Source organism: Mastacembelus armatus, chromosome 6 (genome assembly GCF_900324485.2).
Source record: "Mastacembelus armatus chromosome 6, fMasArm1.2, whole genome shotgun sequence".
NCBI classification, from domain to species: domain Eukaryota; kingdom Metazoa; phylum Chordata; class Actinopteri; order Synbranchiformes; family Mastacembelidae; genus Mastacembelus; species Mastacembelus armatus.
In genome coordinates, this window is record NC_046638.1 from 20,305,592 (window position 1) to 20,327,136 (window position 21,545).

At 41.5% G+C, this 21,545-nt stretch overlaps 1 protein-coding gene and 1 long non-coding RNA gene across 7 annotated transcripts in view; one reads left to right on the forward strand and one right to left on the reverse strand.

The window, feature by feature from the left end:
• Window positions 1–21,545, forward strand: part of abcc8 (ATP-binding cassette, sub-family C (CFTR/MRP), member 8) — a 51,342-nt gene that overhangs the window by 23,210 nt on the left and 6,587 nt on the right. For 3 of the 6 annotated variants that reach the window (XM_026311869.1, XM_026311871.1, XM_026311872.1), the window contains 18 exons: window positions 1,455–1,495; window positions 1,996–2,141; window positions 4,184–4,298; window positions 4,566–4,685; window positions 5,450–5,522; window positions 5,651–5,756; window positions 8,580–8,612; window positions 10,692–10,730; window positions 11,050–11,148; window positions 13,209–13,293; window positions 13,653–13,733; window positions 14,416–14,553; window positions 14,846–14,971; window positions 15,161–15,257; window positions 16,844–17,091; window positions 19,269–19,435; window positions 19,989–20,216; window positions 20,875–20,967. In XM_026311869.1, the coding sequence (XP_026167654.1) occupies window positions 1,455–1,495; window positions 1,996–2,141; window positions 4,184–4,298; window positions 4,566–4,685; window positions 5,450–5,522; window positions 5,651–5,756; window positions 8,580–8,612; window positions 10,692–10,730; window positions 11,050–11,148; window positions 13,209–13,293; window positions 13,653–13,733; window positions 14,416–14,553; window positions 14,846–14,971; window positions 15,161–15,257; window positions 16,844–17,091; window positions 19,269–19,435; window positions 19,989–20,216; window positions 20,875–20,967 (2,035 nt within the window). Of the gene's footprint in view, window positions 1–1,454; window positions 1,496–1,995; window positions 2,142–4,183; window positions 4,299–4,508; window positions 4,686–5,449; window positions 5,547–5,602; window positions 5,757–8,579; window positions 8,613–10,691; window positions 10,731–11,049; window positions 11,149–13,208; window positions 13,294–13,652; window positions 13,734–14,415; window positions 14,554–14,845; window positions 14,972–15,160; window positions 15,258–16,843; window positions 17,092–19,268; window positions 19,436–19,988; window positions 20,217–20,874; window positions 20,968–21,545 lie in introns of all 6 variants that reach the window. The other 3 variants (XM_026311870.1, XM_026311873.1, XM_026311874.1) reach the window with 3 other exon arrangements.
• Window positions 3,046–10,395, reverse strand: LOC113133223 (uncharacterized). The gene is made up of 3 exons (XR_003295967.2): window positions 10,008–10,395; window positions 7,886–8,031; window positions 3,046–7,473 (listed from the first exon to the last, which is right to left on the reverse strand). It is a non-coding gene; the product is annotated as an uncharacterized LOC113133223 (long non-coding RNA).

A 21,545-nucleotide genomic window follows, 5' to 3' on the forward strand; every position in this document is an offset into this window, starting at 1 on the left:
CTGGACTAAAGCATCCGCCAACTCCTGGACAGTCTGTGGTGCAACGTGGCGTTGGTGGATGGAGCGAGACATGATGTCCCAGATGTGCTCAATTGGATTCAGGTCTGGGGAACAGGCGGGCCAGTCCATGGCATCAATGCCTTCGTCTTGCAGGAACTGCTGACACACTCCAGCCACATGAGGTCTAGTATTGTCTTGCATTAGGAGGAACCCAGGGCCAACCGCACAGGCATATGGTCTCACAAGGGGTCTGAGGATCTCATCTCGGTACCTAATGGCAGTCAGGCTACCTCTGGCGAGCACATGGAGGGCTGTGCGGCCCTCCAAAGAAATGCCACCCCACACCGTTACTGACCCACTGTCAAACCGGTCATGCTGGAGGATGTTGCAGGCAGCAGAACGTTCTCCACGGCGTCTCCAGACTCTGTCACGTCTGTCACATGTGCACCGTGTGAACCTGCTTTCATCTGTGAAGAGCACCGGGCGCCAGTGGTGAATTTGCCAATCTTGGTGTTCTCTGGCAAATGCCAAACGTTCTGCACAGTGTTGGGCTGTAAGCACAACCCCCACCTGTGGATGTCAGGCCCTCATACCACCCTCATGGAGTCTGTTTCTGACCATTTGAGCAGGCATATGCACATTTGTGGCCTGCTGGAGGTCATTTTGCAGGGCTCTGGCAGTTCTCCTCCTGTTCCTCCTTGCACGAAGGCGGAGGTAGCGGTCCTGCTGCTGGGTTGTTGCCCTCCTATGGCCTCCTCCACATCTCCTGATGTACTGGCCTGTCTCCTGGTAGCGCCTCCATGCTCTGGACACTACGCTGACAGACACAGCAAACCATCTTGCCACAGCTCCTCTACCCCCCCCCCTCCCTTCCCCTCCCCTCCCCTCTCTTCCTCTCCTCCCCCCTCACATGTATATTCCACCATTGAATGTCACTAACCTTGTGCTCTCTCTCTCCCCTAGTTTGTGCTCTCTCCCTCTCTCTCTCTCTCTCTGTACCTTCTGCAGGTGTCCCTGGTCCTGGAGCTGTATATAGCTGATGTGCAGTTACTGGTCCCACCAACCTGCAGTGTCTATTTGTTGTTTATTGTTGCTGTTCTTTTCTCTCTCCTCTATCCACTCACCCCAACCGGTCGAGGCAGATGGCCGCCCAAACTGAGCCTGGTTCTGCTGGAGGTTTTTTCTTCCGTTAAAGGGAGTTTTTCCTCTCCACTGTCACCATGTGCTGCTCATAAGGGATTTGTTGGGTTTTTAGTTTTAGTTTTTGTAAAGTGCCTTGAGATGATTAGTATTGTTATTTGGCGCTATACAAATAAAATTGAATTGAATTGAATTTGTGAGAGTTTTATAATAGCAGCAGAAAAAAAATCCAAAAAATAGTTATTCTTTATATCGGATTGTTGGTTTGACTGGAAAAAACCCTTCACTTCCTCCTCTTTCTTTTTTGCTTTCAGTTTTCATGAACGCAGCTATTCCCATCGCAGCTGTATTGACGGTGAGTGTTCCAGCATTGCCATTAATTCAACCCAAAGTAAAAGATTCGGTATGAGCTGCCCCTGACTCTGCTTAATGTGTCGTCTAGTTAGAGCCAATAACTATTGAGCTGAGTGCATCCTGTTTCTCTGTGGAGCACAGAGTGGAGGTAGTGCCAGGCAGTCTGCCTGCGAGATGTCCACTGGCATATCATAGTGACAGCATGAGGGACTCTGACAGCACCACACTAAATCCTGTCCTTCATGGTTGTAGACTTGAGTGGTGATGAAGTAGAAAAGTCTGACTAAGACGCCAGGAAGACGGATGACTACAAAGGACAAATGCAGACAAATGCTTCTCCTTTGATTTGATTTTATCCTTCTGTTTGTCTGTGACTGCATTTTAATTTGACCTGAGTGACGATCACACAATTAAATTTTGAGGTCTCCAGTGTTTGAGGGTCTAACTCCAGGCCTGATGCAGACTAACCTCAGCCATTCTGTCCTCTCTCTCATCCTGCAGACGTTTGTGGTTCATGTTCACATCTCAGAGGATGCTGATCTGTCCCCAGCTGTGGCCTTTGCCTCCCTGTCCCTGTTTCACATCCTGGTCACCCCCCTCTTCCTGCTCTCCAGTGTGGTACGCTCCACCGTCAAGGCTCTTGTTAGGTAAGAAGAAAAAAATATCTTGAGAGCTGAGTGTAAAGTCGGGTTCATCAGCTTCATTCAGGTTGTTTAAATAAACCACAAAGACCACTGTCTCACGATCTATAGATAAATTATGTTCTTGTTTTTGAATGTTTATTTGGAAATGTCTCAAACTAATCAAGTGAAGGGAAACTGAGCAGAAACAATGGAAACAGTACTGAGAATGAGCAGAGTGAAAAGCAACATGATTAAATGAAACACTTGACCTTTACCTGCAGTAGAAAGATCAGCTGCACTATTAGATCAGCCTGTGTCCATGTAGCAAAGGGCCTCATTTCTTAGGCTTTAGTACACTGGTCTCTGACACTGAAATATTGGGCCTATTTATTTCAGAAATTAGCTTTACAATTAATTAGACACTAGACATCTGTTGTGATTAGCCTGCTGCAGAGCTACAGATCTCTTTTCCTCAGCTTCTAATCCCACAGTACACTAGTCACTAATTTTCTCACCCTATCATGCCACTGCTTTGTTTATTACTAAATTTGAATGATAAAGTAGTTTTAGGTACTCCTCTTAGATCTTTACTGATTGGGAAATTAAGAAATAATTATCAGCCTCTTTTCAACTTCTGCCTTTCTTCTTGCACAAGGTGTGCTGGAGTTGGACATCACAATGTCTTGATAGACTTTAGGCAGAAAATTAGAACAGTTTTACAGCAAAGTGCAGCATAAAGTGCTGTTGGGCAGTTTTAACTTCACTATTGAAGAGCACAAAATGAACTGGATTCTCCCTGCATGGATTGGAAAATGACAAAATCAACACTGAGCTGTTATCACCCTCCGCTTTACCTGAAGTGAAGTTATTTAGACCTTCTAGATGCAGCTTTACACTTTAGCCATTAGCAAAACTAGGGATGGTGAAGTTTACAACTTGAACTTATCTTTTATTGAAAATTCTGACAGTTTTACATATAAAAATACAGATTTTTCTTTAACTGAACTGTGTTTGCTCTTACATTTTATTTGGTTAAATATATGTACATTAGAGAAAATCACATGGTTGAATACGGTACAAAAATATAAAGTATATATAATATATATATATAAAATATAAAACTACAAATATAACTACAAATATAAGTATAAGGAAGTTAATCAAAAAATACACATGACAGATATGGATATATATAATTAAATAAATAATTATACATACTTACATTTAAACACAATAAATAAACAAACAAACAAAAAAAAAACAATCTGAAAGAAATGTTTCTTAAAGTCAGTGACTGTGCAGGCAATGAGGGTATTTTAGTTTTTTAGTCCCATCATTTCTCCCTGTATCACCTTGAAAATGTTTCACAGGCCAGAGGTGTAATGGGTAGAGCCTGATGAAAACGACTGCTGGTGGATTGCCTGGAATTGCTTACAAAATGCACATTATACATTTCCTATATTGGCATTTAGGAGGCCATCGCCTACCACTGTGCTGCTGTAAGCACCTTATTGTAACTAGGGTGATTTTTCTTTCTTAAATCTCAGAGCTGCCTGTGATCCTTTGAGATGCCTATTTTGGGACTGTGTGATCTGACACACTTTGACACCAGGCAAATAAAATCTAACAACATGGATTCAGCACCTCAGCTTATCTGCACTCTTCAACATGAGAAAGTGTTTCTTTGCAGAGATAAGCTAATTTGCTGGTAACAGTAATGCTAAGTCATTGTCTAGCTTTAAATCTAAAATGCATAAGCATCAGGTTATGACTCATCCTCTTTTAATAAGTGCCTGTTAGTAATAGTGACATTTGATACTCATACTGATGCCCTTGTTGCAGATTTCATGTCAGATCTGTGATTTAGCACGTGTAGTAATGAGATTTAGACTGCAGTATCAACAGAGGAAAGCATTTGTTCTTATTGAGGAAGTGAAATGGAAGTGATTTAATTGAGAGATGTAGAGATATGTGCATGCACATGCCAGAGATACAACAGTTTGATTCCAGTTTTCACCAATAGTGTCTTGATTTCTATGTTTCTCTGTCCTGTGCTTATTCTGCAGTGTTCAGAAGCTCAGTGAGTTTTTCTCCAGCGATGAGATTGGAGAAGAACAGGAACCCAGAGTGATGTTAACCTCTGCCTCCAGTAATCACAACCAGAATAAATACCAGGCTGTGGTAAGTGCGTGTCCACACATAGTTTTTGTATTTGTTCGGCTTTGACAACAAAGGTGGATAAGATCTGTTTCTCTCTCCTGCTGGTGCATCCATGATGTCACTGTCTGTCTTTACCATGAATGTTGGTGTCCTCCTCCACCTTACCGTCTTCCTGTTAATGTCACCATTACCCCTTTGTCCTTTGTGCTGGATGTTATACAACCCCTGTAGTCATCCTCTAAACCTCTCCCCTCGTCCTCCTCCTGCTTTGTTCCCCTGCACCTTCAGCCCCTGAAGGTGGTGAACCGGAAGCGCCCCCCGAGGGATGACTGGAACAACTACAGCCTACAGGGGGACCACGAGGGTGACGGACCCTCCCAGGACGTAGACCAAGACATTTGCATCAAGGTGGGCAAGATAAAAGAGAGACAAATGGACAAATCTTAGGAAATGCAGAATACAAAGGTGCCACAATAGAAGTGTCATCTCTTAAACTATAAATAATGCAAATACAAGTGCCCAGTTTTTATCACACACCTTCAAGTTTCTGAACATTTTACCTTTTGATAAAGCTCAGTCAGTAAAAAAAGTGACTTAATGAGAAAAAACTAGAGGATCTTTCCGTCACAGTCAGTCTGGCTGTGTAGCACTTAGGACCTTTGGAGCATTTTTGGCATGAGGGTCAAAAATCAGTAAACTATTTTTTGTGTAAGATTTTGTTATAGTCTCAGCTTGTATGATATATTATGTTGGTTTGTCTACATTTTCTTTGTGCTCTGCCTATATTTATGCAGAAATTAAACAATATTCTGATGCTTCATACTTCAATTATGACCAGTGAATACTAGGTTTTCTTCTAGCTACTTCATTTGCTGAATGATACTCCACATGAGGGGAGTATGCTGTATTATTCTTTTTCACGGCATCTCAGAGTCTTTTGAATAGAAAGTTATTGGTCTTCAGCTTGTAAACAAATTAGCACCATAGCTAGCTCTAGAAATATTTTGTCTGTTTAATTACTATTTTGGATGGAAGTGAATAGCAGCACACATTTTTCTTCTCTGTCATGAAATGAACAAGAATGAGACAACATTTACTTCTTACTGCCACTCATGTTTAATGTTTCTTGAAGAGTGAATTAGTCTCTGGTTGAATCTGTGCCTTGTTTTCAGATAACCAGTGGTTATTTCACCTGGACGGATGGACCTCCAACTCTTTCTAATGTGGACATCAAGATTCCTTTTGGTGAGTCAGGCAGCAGGATGGACAATCTACCACCTAACCTGCCCTTCTTTTTTTATGCCCAATTTCCTTCTGTTGTTTACCAGTTCACTTACTCTATTTTTGTCTGTTTTCCTTGTCATATTTCTCAGGTAAGCTGACTATGATTGTGGGCCAGGTGGGTTGTGGAAAATCATCACTGTTGCTGGCAGCACTGGGAGAGATGCAGAGAGTATCAGGAACCGTCACCTGGAACAGGTTAGTTACAAGTTCCCTGTTTTCTGTTTCTTCATGTTTTCTGTCCGTGCCAATCATTTCTCATGATTTTGGTTAAAATGTTTTCACCCGTTCTTGGATTTGAATGATTGAATTTATTTTTGCCTAATCTTGCCTTATTTTTGTGGCTGGGACTTGAGGAGCCTTTCATGCACCACTGACCAAGAATTAGTCTGATACAGATGGGGAACCATCCCAACAGACTTTGGTTGTAGGCTGGAAACTACACATCCAGCATATTTTTTCACAGATATGTGTATGTGACCCCTCACATTAATTGGGAGACCCTACATCACTTGCTTTGACAGGATTGTGTTTAGCTTGTCATTCAGTTGTCTAATCCTCTAACGAGTTTTTATGGGCCTGGTTTTCATCAGACAAAGTCATGATCTTGCAGGTGAATGCACATGATCAGTTACAAATAACCCCACCAATCAAAAGTAAACCCAGTGCATCTGGAGCACATGTGATACAGCACATGAACCTGAATCTTTGTATCCCACCAGGATTGTCTCTGTGTCCTTGGCAGCCCCACACACACAGTTGTTCCTTCTGTCCTGATGCCAGGGTTGCGCTGGCACTCGCTCTGTGTTATGTTGGATTATATGCACTGCAGAACCCTCTCACTTAGTGTGTGTCCCTAGGATACACTCAGGAGCTGTCATTTAGACTTTGCTCCTGTAGTAATCTCACACATTCAGAGGAGTTTGCCCATGTGTTTGTTGTTCTTATGGCTGTGCTGCATTTCAATCAGGGACATTTATAGCTACAGCGCACATGGCCAGGGGTCAGCTTTTGAGGATTGTCCACAAATAAATTCTGTGTCACATGTGGCAAATTCAGCACAGAGTAGAAAGCAGTAGAAGTGATCAGAAACACTCATAAGATAAAAAAGCAGTAGAGGCTAAATGAGAACAGCGTGTGCCTGCTAGGAGTAAACAACATGACTAATCTTGACAGATTTATGAGGACAGACTGGTGGACCTGTTTAATGATCATTGGTGAGTCAGCTGTTGGTGATCTGCTGATGGTGTTCATGACTTCACTGTGCTCCCTCAGCTCACCATGCTCCATGTGTCAAGAGCTATATTGCAATCCTATGGCTTTCGATAAGATCAAATGGTCTTTCTCCGCAGACCATTATTGACTATCATTTCGACTTCTGGCTACATTTTAATGGCCTTTTTCTGAGCTGTAGGGCAGAGTGTGACATTGCAGGAAAGGTAATAATCAATCAATATGATGTTCTGCAAGAGTAAGACTAAGTCATCATGCTTTATGCTGTTAGTGTTTCCAGTCATTGGGTTATTTGATTGCTTTCAATTAAATCCAGTTAGATTTTGATGAAATACATGTTAGTGGGTGAAATTGCAGGTCAGCCGGGGTTGGGTTGTCTTCTACAGACATGACACATTTGTCATTGCCATTGGTGGCACCACTCACCCACCTGCCTCCTTTGACTCCTGCTGTTCCTCCCCCTCTGGTCTCTCAATCCAAATAAGGCACAGAGCAGGGGGCATCTGGGATGTCTCTGTCGTGACTATTTGGCTGACTATTTGTATCTTGACCTCAGTATGCCATCAAAGCAGCGCCCCGAGTCTGAAATCCTGGCAACAGTTGAATAGCAAGGTCATGACCCCAAAAACTACCTGGTGAAGCCAGAACTGCCACATGTGAATAGGCTGTCACCATGTCCCACCTGCAGTATGAAAAGGGCACTTTAGCATAGAGTATTGATAGTGTCAGTCATTAGTAACTTGGTTACAGTTATTGATCTGAATAACAGCAAAAGTAAGAGAAAAAAGAACATTAAGAGAATAAATTGGCTGTTTGTTTCAGTCGTTCTCAGGCGTGGTTACCACGGTCAACATGCACCATTACTCCCTGTCATCATTAGCAAGCCTTTAACAGTTAATGATGGGCGTTAAAACTGTGGGAAGTTCCTCAGCCTGGCTTTGATGATTAGACTGCTGATACAAATGACTGTCTTGCACACGTCCCTCATGAATTCTCCTCTGGCACGACCTTGAGTCTTTAAAGGTGTTGACAGATGCAGAAATAGCCCTTGGACAAAGATAAAAGCTGTAAGTCATCAGCTCTAGCTTGATTACCCTGTTTGTACGATGGCTGCAGGATAAAGACAATCAGCCGTCCACTCAGGCTTGACTGTCTGTTGAGTAGCATTTGGTGATGAGTCCTCTGTGATGTTCTGAAGGGGTGTTTTTCCATTGTGTGTTGTTAGAAACTGATCTGTTACCTGAGGAAAAGCAAAAGAAAAAAAAAAGTAAATTTGATATATGAATTGTTGATTTTCATATTGTAATCTGAAAACCATGTGACCAGTTTCAACTTCTTCACTTCTTCCATTTTGCACATTTCTCCTGCTGTATATATATATGATACTTGGTTAACTTGAGTATTGACAATACTCACAGAGAAAAACCTTTCGTCACATTGGAAATTGCACATTTCTTTTACATAAGATTTCATTTCAGCTTAACTCCTCCTGTGTTTATATGTATGTCAGAGCTTCTTAAATGCCACCAGTTAGCTTCCTAACAGCTGTGCCCTCTGCTATAATGGCTTCCGTTTTGAAGCTGCAGCACTAAACTGGTGAAAATCAGATTTCACTTTCTCGGTGTACTCACACATGATCTGAGTCACCTTCACAGGACAACTGGGAGAGGTAACAATTTGTCGATACTAAAAATGCACTGCAGCTTCTATGAATATATGAATGTATGAATATGTGCAATGCCAAACACAGCCTATAAGAACTTTAATAGTTTTCTCTGTTTTTTGCAGCCTGCCACCTCTGGACTCTGAGGGAGATGAAAGGTAAGTGCCAAAAATAAAAAAGTTACCAAAACTGCTGTGTATTTTTACTCATTAAAGAGAAGTTTCAAACATAAGAATTCTGACAAACTCCTCAAAAACACTAAAAATATGTTTGGCCTGGATTACTGCAATATTTGCAGACTGCATGACATACCGTGGTGCAGTATGTTTCATGGACATTTGACCAACTGTTGCACGAAACAACGGTGGACAGTATAGATCCTTCCTATAAACAAACCCCTGCTAACATTTCATAAATGTCACTGGTTTCACTAACACAAACAGTTTTGATATTTTAGTACACTGTGGATCATTGTTCCTTTCTGTGACTTAGCTGGACATGTCATTGACTGATACATGTCCACGTCACCTGTCACTGGCAGAGCAGACTCTTTGCTTTCTGTGTCTGTTGGTAGCAGTTTGTTTTAGGGGTGTTAAATGACAGCATAAGGCAGCACATGTTTGTATTACAAGTCTGACTGGGGCTCAGTGAGAAAGGCAGCTTCAGTGTAGAGTTTCAACAAAATATTCAAGACTCACATTTCTGCAAAGGTGTGTCACTTTACCTCATCCCAACTACAATCATTGTTTAATTTCGAGTTTTCTAACATATAAACAATAAAGAATCAAAAAATTTAAAAAAAACAGAAAAGGAAAAACATTTTGAAACAGCAAATAACAAGGCATTTCAAACCTTGTGCACAGGTCACATTAAGACACATTGCAAAGAACGAATAAGGACATAAAAGCCACAACCAAATTATACAAAAAAAGCCTGAAACGCAATCAGGATGAGAAACCACATCATGGGATGAAACACACTTTTCTTGCAGGTGCAAATTCAGAATTAATATCACATAGGTTTATAAAAGTATATTTTTATGTGTCTGCACACTATAAACTATAATAAAAATACAGTATCTCTATAGTCGTATTGTTATAAGCTTGTAATAATCATGACAATGAATGTATTAGTTGTCCCTCACAACAAATTATTCAATTGTCCGTTCACAAGTGTATTTTCTATTGTATATACATGGTGCAGTAGCATGCATCTCCGTGTCTTAATGTTGGATCAGGATGGAGGACACACACTGCTCTCTCATAGTGAGTCACATCGCAGGTTTAAATGGTAAAAATATAAAAGCTCATGAAGATGGAAGGAATGAACCCAGTGTCATAAACGCTTTTAACTTGCATATGTCTTCAGATCAGATGATACATGGTATTAAATGACTCAGCTGTCCCTTAATTATTCAGCACATGGTTAAAGCACCAGCACCTCAGAAGGTCAGATCAGTCTTTGTGTGTGTGCTTTACAAGTTTCTAACACATTTTAAAGCCAGAAGCATTAACACACTTCTACATTTGTACACATATTTATTACCCACTCACCCCAACCAGTCGAGCCAGTTGGTCGCCCAAACTGACCCCAGTTCTGCTGGAGGTTTCTTCTGTTAAAGGGAGTTTTTCCTCTTCACTGTTACAAAGTGCTGGGAGTGGTTTCTCTGTAAAGTGCCTTGAGATGATTGTATTGTGATTTGGCACTATATAAATAAACTGAATTGAAATGTTTGAATGTGTCGTGCGTATACCCAAATCATCCTATATTTTTAACAGCCTTGCAGTTATAGAGCAGCTTGTAGTGAGAGACATCCAGTAGATAAACAGGATACCAGCAAAGAGCAAGGAACACCCCGTCAGCCACAGGCCCCGTGTTGACGTACTAATCTCAGCCTGAAGAATCAGATCCTCTGAGAACTGAATGCGTCAGAGTCCAGACGGGTTGATGCTAATTTCCGTATCAGCAAATTACAGGAAGAAAAATTGAGAGGGGGTGGGGGCATTATTTTTAGGAAGGATAGGATCAGAGCTAATGATAGATGTGTTCATGTAGGGCAGTGGTTGGGCTGTTTGTGTTTGGGCTACTGAGTGGTGACATTATTGCCATAGTGAGGGAAGAGTATCTCGGTTAGTGTGTGTGTTTTGTTTTTGGTTAATCATTACAGGAACCGGGTGGGGTTTGCTCATTGAACGTCTTTTGTGTGTTTGTGCTTGATTTTTTTTTTTTTTCTGCAGCCCTACGGATAGAGATGCGGCAGGTGACGGAGACATCAGGTGAGCTCGACAGCACGTTACAGACCAGGTGGTCTCCATGGAGACGCATCACCCTTATCAGCAGAGTGGAACAGCAGTTCTCATGGTTATCTAGAAAACCACAAAGGATAATAGAGAAAAGCTATTCCCTCTATTCACGTTTGCCCCCAACCTTTGGCAACTTTAATCATCCCTGCTCTTTATTGATGGTGTCACTTTTATTCATTATTGGCTTCTGAGGCTAACTTCAACCCATATGTGAAACAAAACACCAGGTAATAGATCAAATGTGAACATTTGTTTGTTTGACATATCTACATTTGTTGTAAATCTCTGGTAGGAAGAGAGGCGCTGTGGCCTATGCCTCCCAGAAGCCCTGGCTGCTTAACGCCACCGTGGTGGAGAACATCACCTTTGAAATGCCCATGATAAAACCGAGGTAAGACCACATATGTGCACTGAGTACTGTGATGGTCAGGAGTGTTGCATTAGGCTGCATTAGTTTCAGCTCAGGGGACCTAGTATATAAATGGAAACCCAGTGCAGTAGGTAGGATGCATTTTAATTAGGCTTTTTCAATGCAGCCTTTTTTTCAGCCAACACACTTGCATTATAAACCAAGTCTGGGCTTCATTTGATTATTTCAGATCGGCCACTGTGACTCCCATTATCACAATAAAACAGGCTGTGTAAGGACATTCTCCCTTAAAATGAGAAGCATTGTTGCTAATTTTAACAGTAATCAATGTGTTGTCAGGTCGAGCTGTTAAGATAGAGCCAATAACCTTTGTGCTCCCTGAGGCCACTCTGGTAAGTTGGCTGTGCTGAGGCCTGAATAAGTCAACAGTTTGAGTCCAGTTTAAGAAAAAGCAAATTGGTGACTTCCCAGATAAGTTTTGACACTGAGACTCCTCGAGCCAGGATTTGTCTTGGCCGAAGGTGTACTGTTCTCTTTCTCCCATTTCTCAGCCTGCTCACTCCTGGCACATCAACATATGTTGTATTTGTCCACGTGTGCACAATCAAAACACACACACATTCTCTCTCTCACTCACACATACACTCACAATTTTCATCCTCACAATAACAAGTCTTGCTGAAAGGCCACTGGCTTGTATTTGTGTGCTCTCTCTCGTTCTAATGGAGTGTCTTTATTAAATGCATCTAATGGACCCCTGTGCTTTACATGGCCACACGTCTCCTAGTCCTGTACTCTTGCCTACATAACCAACCAAAAGAAAGCCAGTCGCTGTCACATCTGTTTGCTTTTCTGAGTAATATGTGGAACAATCAGTTCATGTGCAAATAATGCACAATTACTTCAAAGAGCTGATATGAACATTTTGTCTCTGCTTGCTCACTCAGTCTTGTGCTAATTTTTAATCACATAACATTTTAGCCAATTAGTCTGTGTGTCCAGTGCTTTGGTTTATGAACAAAACTAATGGCACTATTTTTAGTGTTGTGAATGATCATCATGCATCTGGCACGGAATAAATTTACTCAGGCTCAGGGCGAAGACTAGAAATATTAACTATCCAGACAAGAGTGTTGTAGACACGACATTTGCACTTTAATTTAAGCCTGTGTGTGTCCCTTCAAAAGAAGAATATAAAAACATTCATTCTCTGTGTTCACGGTCTGTTCAGAGACCAGTCAGCCATAACATTATGACCACCTGCCTAACGCTGTGCACAGGAGTCAGTGCAGTTAGTTGGCGCTCAGAGCAACACACATTTGTCCACTATTCAGTGAAAACATATCAAAAGGAGGGAAAACTGGATTAGTTAGAGATCATTGTTTAAAACAAATTCAACATCCTCCCCACTCTAGTTGTGATGTCACCACTACAGCCACTAAATGTTTGCCTTCATAGAGACCAGTATACATTATTTCAAACACTGCAACAAAGAGTCAAACAAAATGGGATTTTTAAAAAAAAGTATAAATGAACTTTGAAAGTTGAATTGACAGTAGGTTAACCACATCATCAGTGAGCCTTGGACACCCATGACCCTGTCACATGACCCGTCTGTTCACTGTTTGTCCTTCCTTAGATAACTTTTGGTCAGCACTAACCACTGCAGACCAAGAACCCCCAACAAGATCTGTAGTTTGGGAGATGTTCTGACCCAGTCATCCAGCCATCACTGTTTGGTCCTTGTCAAAGTCACTCAGATCCTTACACTTGCCCATTTTTCCTGCTTTTCACACATCAGAGTGTTCACCTGCTGTCTAATATAGCCCACACACTGGCAGGTGCCACGGTAACAAGGTAATCAGTGTTATTCACTTTACCTGTCAGTGTTATGGCTGATCAGTGTATATGCATTGTGTTATGTAAGCAATTTAAAAGATTTAAATCATTCAAATAATGATTACTATCTAGCGTATTAGACAGCAAGGTTAATAATGAGTAGACCTATAATTTAATTCTGGCTACAATTAGCAGCTAATTTCTATCCTCATCTGTATTCTCTCTCTGTTTGTGCCATACAGATACAACGCCGTCATTGAGGCCTGCTCTCTTCAGCCTGACATCGACATCCTTCCACAGGGGGACCAGACAGAGATTGGGGAGCGGGTCAGTCTCACAGTATTCATTTATGATTTTCTTTGATTTCCTCTGTGGCCTCTTTATTTCACAGATCTGCAGCTCGGCTGTGGCTCCCATTGTGGCTCAGTCTTTCGCAAAATCATTTGTCATCATTTGTGCAGCAAGAATGTCATCTATGTGTGTGCAGGGAGTTGCACTGACCTTATTCAGTGCTGTCATGTCAGGTTTCTTCATGCAGCAGTAATGCAGGAAATAAACTGTGATTTCCTTTGTTACTCTGGGGACTAGTGCCACACATATTTTGGGATTTAATCTTGTTGTTCATTCCTCTTTGCAGTGAAATTGTAGTAATGTTTTCTTCATGCATTTCCTGCCCTGCGGTGCAGGGCATCATCCTGTCAGGTGGACAGAAACAGCGTATCAGTGTGGCCAGAGCCTTGTACCAGCAGACCAACGTGGTCTTTCTGGTGAGCCACACAGTCACCTTTGATAAGAAGGATTCTTTTAGAGGCTGGATTGTACCTTTTATTAACCTTGTTAGCGAGCAGTCTATCAGCATTCACAGTGAAACTGCACTTCTGAAGCTCTACCCGAACACTCAGATGTGATACTATTTCTGATGATTTCCTACGTGACAAAAATAATAACACACTTTCTTAAGCCCCTGAGAAGCTAAATGCATTTTTCATCTGACAGCTTGAAACTCCTGATGGATTTTACTTAATAATAAAACTTAATAATAAACTCACTTAATAATAAAACTTCATATTATATGTTTGCAGCTACAGTAGGGCTGCAACTCAGGATTATTTATCATTCAATCTGCAGATTATATTCTTGATTCAGTGACTATTCATCTGTTAAAATGAATAAAAACCTTGTGAGAACCCACAATTACTCAGCAGTGCTGATTTTGTGGTGTCAGTTTGACAAGCTGCGTATCTGGTAAATCCAGATTTCCTGTATTGTCAACAGGGATTGACTCTGGCCCCCTGAGGACACGCTACAGGATAAACAGTATAGATAATGGTGGATCAATAGATTTTTTCTAAACTTTAATGGAAGTTTTAATGGCATATAGAAACACTTACATTTGAGTTTGTCTCCTGCTCTTGCTGTTTTATTAATGTTGCTTTATGCATTATTTAGGATGACCCTTTCTCTGCGTTAGACATCCACCTGAGTGACCATCTGATGCAAGATGGCATCCTGAAGCTCCTAAGAGAGGAGAAGAGGACAGTGGTGCTGGTCACACACAAACTTCAGTATCTACCACATGCAGACTGGGTACGACCAGATTGTGGGTCCTTGTGTGTGTGTGTGTGTGTGTGTGTGTGTTTACAGCCATTAGCGTACCTGAATTTCTTTAGTCTGCAAACAAACAAGCATTTAAACATTCACAGTAATTGATAAGATTGTCCATTTACTATGTTATATTATTCATGACGTAAACGTCACTTAATTGTCTCATTTGAGATGCAGACAGTTTTGCTTTGGGCCTTGAGATTGATTTCCATCCTCAGCTAATGCTAAAGATCGCATCTCTTCTCTCTGCTTGTGTGTGTTTGTTTATTATCAGATTATTGCCATGAAAGATGGCACAATTCAGACTGAAGGCACTCTGAAGGACATCCAGAACTCTGAGCCTGAACTCTTTGAGCACTGGAAAACCCTGATGCACAGACAGGACCAGGAGTTTGAGAAGGTGATTAATGAATGCAAAATCAATGTTCAAGGCTGATTCAAAGTCCTTGATCAGCCTGAAAATCCTCTTTGCTTCTGTTAATATCAGAGTTTGGAGCACTGCCTAGAATGAGAGTACTTAGTGTCTCAGCAGATTGGAGTCTTTAGTATTCTGGGGAGAATTAAATGCTTTTCTTTATTTCTCCTCCAGGAGACAGTGGCAGAGAGTATGACAGACCTGGAGAGGAAAAACCTGCGGAGGGCCATGTACTCCAGAGAGGCCGTCAGGACTGAGGAGGATGAAGAAGGTGAGCTCTCCCAGGATATGACCGCTGCCATGAATGATCAGTAAATCGACTGATTACATCAAAATTTAAGTGATTATAGTTGGTGCTTCACCAATTTCAGCTTGATTATCGTGTGTGTGTTTGTATGCTGGTCCTGATTAAGTGGGGTTATCATTTCCTTTTCCTCTTGTGTTTATTTGCTGAGAAACAGCACCTGTTACATTAACATTAAAGCTCCTTAGCTTTTTTTAATGTTTACATCTTGATTACATCTGATTTGAATCACTTCAAATTCACTGTATTGGTTTTTGTCCCTGGCTCTTTATTTATTCCATCCTGTCCATGCAAAGCAAACATGTGTTGGTGTGAACACTCCAGACCGAGCTGCTCTCTGGCTTTGGTCTCTCATGTCTTGGCTTCTTTAAGACTCAGCAACCAGATATGTCACAGTCTTCCCTTCAGCAGCCTCCTGCTGTGGCCAAACACTTAATGAGATCCTTTATCTATTTGTGTGTCTCTGCTGTTGAATGTGCAACTGTAGGGGAAGGTGCTAAGGTGCAGTGGCTGTACTCTTTATCTGTGTTCTGTGTTGTCTTCCGTGTGCTGGTGGGACCCTGGGGTGGACTTGTGGGATCGCTCCAGCACCAGGTGCTGCCCTCATATTCTATCAATCAGGTGTGGCCTGAAAGCATGATATAAAACCAAAAGCAAGAAACAAAAAAAAAAAAAACAAACAAACAAAAAAAGCAAAAATGTCTGTGGCATCATGATGTTGCAAGCAAATCAGCAGTTGTGTCTGCTCCTGCCTCCATTTTAGAGTCTCATCATGCATTTATTCTTTTCTTTCTCTCATCTTTTCCTCAAATATTATATCAGCATGATCGTCGATGTTGGTGGCAGCAGTTTGTTTAGCCCTGCCACTCATTCTGTCCCTTTCTTTTCCTCCTCTTGTTCTCATGCTTCATCTCTGCCTCCGGCTTGTCTGAGCCTCCCAGACACCCACACGCAGGCCCCTCACTGCAAAGCTTGCTGCATGATGTGATGTGATATATTTACATCCAGGGTGGGGAGGGGTGGAAGATCCATAAAATTTATTCTTCACCCCCAGTCAGTGTGTCATGGCTTCTCTGTTACCCCTGGAAAAACACATCATTCATGGGAGTGAGTAGCTGCTTGGTGTTGTAGAATACACAGTAGATATTGTAGCCTGTTAGTAACTTTCTCAGTGGTTTCTCCTCTTGTGCAGCCCTTTGTCTTTGTGATTAGTTTCTCTCTTTCCTGTCCTGTGCTAGTAGTGGCTCCGCAGGCAGAGGGGAAAAAATATGAGATGTGTCAGAAAGGGAAAAGAGGACAGAAAGAAAATGAAAAATCTAGGAAGGAGGGTAGGAGGAACATCAGAAATGAGAGAATATGAATGAGTGAGTCACCTCATTTAAATACAGAAACTGTCTTAAGAAAAACAATCAGTATGGGCACTGTCATATTCTTTCCCAAAGGTAAAATGCTACAATCACCTCCCAAAACGTACCAATAACTCAGCCTGATCAAATGTCAGTCTCAATAAGTAAACCAGGACTGTTTAACACACTGTGTCTGTTTTATCACAGAAGAGTCTGTAGAGAGCGACGACGATGACAGCCTGTCGCAGGTAATGCGTCAACGAGCCACCATCCCCTGGCGCTCCTGTGGTACCTACCTGTCCTCCGCTGGAGTCCTCATGCTCACCCTGCTCCTCCTGTCACAGCTCCTCAAACACTCCCTCATGGTCGCCATCGACTACTGGCTGGCACACTGGACGTCACGCGTCATCACGGCCAAGATAGACGCCTCAGCTCACAACTGTACGGCCGTTCAGGTGAGATGCCCAACAGCTTCATGTTTTTTATGGAGTTGATTTTCAGCCATCTAGGCCAAATATTTGAGTAGGGAAACTAATTTGCTACACACATATGAATACTGATTTTAAACATTGTTGATTTACTTGTATTTCTGTAAAATATTATACAATTTTATGCCTCTAAACTATAAAAGAATCTGCTTTAAAAAAAATAAAGATTTGATTTTAAAGAGGAATAAACCAAAATGTGACATAATGAATTATAAGAGCAAACTGAATATCTTTAGGTTTGGAGTTCTGCTCAATGACCATAAAAATAGTCAGTGAATTAAACCACAATAAAAACACACCAGATTTAAAAAGTAAATCATATCTGTGTCTTTTGAACAGGCCAAAGTGAAATTACATAACCATGTTCACACTAATTCTCCTGTGAATCTCAGTTGAGCGGAGCTGAGCTAAAACACTCCACCTGGGGCTGGCAGCGCCTAACGCAGCCTCATGCAACTGCAGCTCAGCCACATGTGCATTTTAGTCTCTGTGACAAAATGGACAAATGGCATTTTGTAAAATGACATTTGACGTTTGAGGATTGGCCTGCTGTTGTTACAAGAGCTGCTGAGAAATGGAAAAATGGTTAGATGCATGTAGCGCAGTCAAAATAGTTACAGAAATAATATGATGATAATAATAATAACTAACATCACAAGTGACATGACCTGAAATAAACCTTTATCCTGATTTAGATAAGACAGATTGAGGCCTATGCATGACTGAAAGATGTTTTGTGACCGTCAAAAACACCATCACTCATTATTGAGTTTTAGCAAACACAGGCACACAGACACATACATATTAAGAAAAACCAGAGAATCACACAAACACACACACACACACACACACACACACGTGTATCCTCAAAATAAAAATATAAACACTAATGAAGGTTAAGCTGTTAGCAGGTTATCGTGTTGCAGGTCCACAAAAGCCCCTTTGAAATCATTAATTATATGTGTGTGTGTGCGTGTGTGCCTGTGTGCATGTGTGTGTGTGTGTGTGTTTGTTGCGTGTATGTCCTATGAATCAAAATGACAGATCACATTTCAGTCAGTCATGTGGCAGCTACAGACAGAGTCAGGTGGGGCCCGGGGCAGCAGTTTAACATGCGGCTCGTCCACCTGTCGAATGCAAACATTACAGCAGTCTCTTTCATCACACCTGAACCCTGAGGACACTGTGACTGGAAAAACATCAGTGTCTCAGTGCCAGGCTTCTCTAATCTATGCTGCGCTCTGGACTAATCCATACAGGGACACTCAGTCCTGCTCTAATATCGAACACAAACTGTGGCACATTACTGCTGTTTCAGAACCACCATTAACTTCACTGCACTGTACAGACACTTAGAGCCAAAACTTCTGTCCTTCTAGATGCTGGAAATAAGAAGCAATAAGAGGATTAATGGTCACATGCAACTGAGTGAATACAAAATAAAAAATGTTGAAATAAAAATTTTGTGTTTTAAGTACAAATTCATAGTATCAGAACTCTTAATATGTATATGGTGTAAGTATAAATACCCAGTATAAAAACCCACTGAGGCTTGTGATGTTGGGTAATATACAGTAAATGGAACTGACCTTTTGAAATTGAGCATCACATGCAAGTAATTTATGGTCATATTTACTCTTTACAGCCATTTATCCAGGCACTCCATAACATCTGGACTGTGCTTGTTCTGCCTGCTCCAATGCACACACTGCTCCTCACTCTGCTGTTTAACCTGCTCCGCGTCCTGTGCTACTATTTTAGTGTTACATGCTGAGAGCTTACTTGGGTCATGTCCATTAAAGGTTCAGTAGAAGTATTTGGATGTCAGATATCATAATTAATATTAAATTGGTAAAATACTTGCTTGAAAGGTTGATACAGAATTAATCAAAACACAAAATGAAGTAGGAGGTAAAATGAGGGCAGGAGAGAACAGCATCTCTGAGCTTCTTTTTTTTATCAGTGTTGCCAGATCAGCTTTGAAAGCTTCGCTGGCTTTTGTTGCATTAGGCAGGTAATTTTTAACCAGCCTCCGAGTTTAATTATGTTTGTAATTACAGTACAAGCAAACTGAGTGACAGGAATGTCCCCGTTATCTCTGACTTTCTCAGAAGCATTAACAACACTTCTCTCTCTTTCTGTAGGACTGTGGTTTTAGTCACTCGTGGTACCTGTTGGTGTTCAGCGTGCTCTGCTGCCTGGGCATTGTCCTGTGCCTGGCCACTTCTGTGGCTGTGGAGTGGACCGGCCTCACGGTGGCTAAGGAGCTTCACCACGACCTGCTCAACAAGATCATACTGGCCCCTATGAGGTATGATCACTTGTGTGTGTGTGTGTGTGTGTGTGTGTGTGTGTGTGTGTGTGTGTGTGTGTGTGTGTGTGTGTGTGTGTGTGTGTTTGTGTTTGTGTGCGCGCACGTGTGTGTGCAGCAGCTCTGCCTCTTGAGGCAGTGTGCATGTGTGTGCTAAAACAGATCATTTAAAGGAGGAAACACAGTAAAAAGCACCTTTTTCACTCCATTACTCAGAGACCATCTGCTTCCCTTACACAAAACCCAGGATGCACAATATTTCAGACACACACACACAATCACAGCTAAATAAACTCATAATTCACATGAAACTTAAAGCGAAGCAGCTGGCTACACAGCATGTCTAAGCAGATTTGTGTTACTTTTGTGTCCTATTGTAAAAAGCTCTAAAATGTGTATTATTTTATTGAGTTGAAGGAAAAATAGTTTCCTCTAACAGCATGCCACTTCTAGTCACTGATGTGTTTAGATTTTGTCCATTTTATCATAACTGTAACTGTGATAATGGACTTAATTAGAGTCCAGTCTTTGTCCTTTTCCTTCATCCCTCCAGGCTGTTTGAGACAACTCCGCTCGGCAGCATCCTCAACAGGTTTTCCACTGACACCAACACAATTGATCAGCACATCCCCACCACCCTGGAGTGTCTGTCCCGCTCCACCCTGCTGTGTGTGTCCGCCCTGGGCGTCATCTCCTACGTCACCCCCGTCTTTCTCATCACCCTCCTCCCGCTGGCCGTCACCTGCTACTTCATCCAGAAATACTTCCGGGTGGCCTCCAGGTGAGCCTGACGTGATGGAGGGATGGATGTCACAGACATGTTTTCATCAGCCAACGTCTTCATGTCTTTAGCGTTGATTCGAACTCTATGGGGTCTCAATAACCTGAGACGCAGACAGACCGATTCCAGTGTTTCTCTAATATGTTTTATAACGTCATTTTAAAAAATCTCAAACATTTTCTGCCAAAAATAGAGAAAAGCAAAAGCACATGCTGCATGTATTTCTCCACCATAATTATATGCCCAGGCTGTGGAGATTAATAAATGATCTGTATATTTAACAAACAATGTTTAACAATTAAACAGTTAAATCAATAAATTGAGAGATTTTCCAGACGTGACAGAAGTTTGAACCTTTTGGTGACAGGATGTGAGAGTCGTCCTTCTGTCCCCGTTTTCACCACTGCTCCAGTGCTTATTTTCCCAGACATAATAAAAATGTGCATGAACTTTAATTTTGAAAATTCATTTCCTATATGTTGTTTTATCAACAGAAATGATTTAGGACTGTTGTGGTCCACTGGTCCTGTGTAATTTGTGTGACACTGAAACTGTTTTTCCTTACTTTTCTGTGTTCATCCTCCTAACTGTATGACTTCAATTCATTTGAGCTTTGCCTCAGCTCATATTTCCTCTGTCTGCTGTGTCTTCTGGTCAGGGACCTACAGCAGTTGGAGGACAGCACCCAGCTCCCATTGCTCTCCCACTTCTCTGAGACAGTGGAAGGCCTCATCACCATAAGGGCGCTGAGGTACATAAACACTAAATATCTCCTACTGCAGCTGCTTAGCATGCCCAGACTCAAATCAAACCGTCTTAACTGGAAACCAAATGCTTAAAAGTCTTTATAATAAGCTTGTGTTGAAATGCTTATATTGTGTTATGGTGGCCCTTTTACAGCACAGAGATAAATTAGCTGTGATATTTGCTTCTGTTTCTGTGAAAACACTTAAATAATCTGTTCCTTTAGAGGAGCTTTGCCAAGTCTTCAGATGTTTAACAAAAACACAGAGGTTTTTGGCAAAAGACGAATTATCTCATGAAATGTGTAAGAAGGATTGTTGGTAAATGATTGGACTAGAAGTCTGGATATCACAGACTACTTTGTCAATTTCAATCATTCTTAATGTAATCTATGCCCCACGGTGTTATGCAAATGTAATACTGAATTGCTAGGGCACTTTTCTTTAAACATTGTATGCCTCCTGTCCCATTTGGATTTATTTTCTTTTGACATTTTAATTGTTATGAGCCCAAAAGTGTAGATTTAATGTAATATTCAGTCTGAATTGCTCCTGAATACCAGAAAGCATCTGGTTTGTTTTTCAT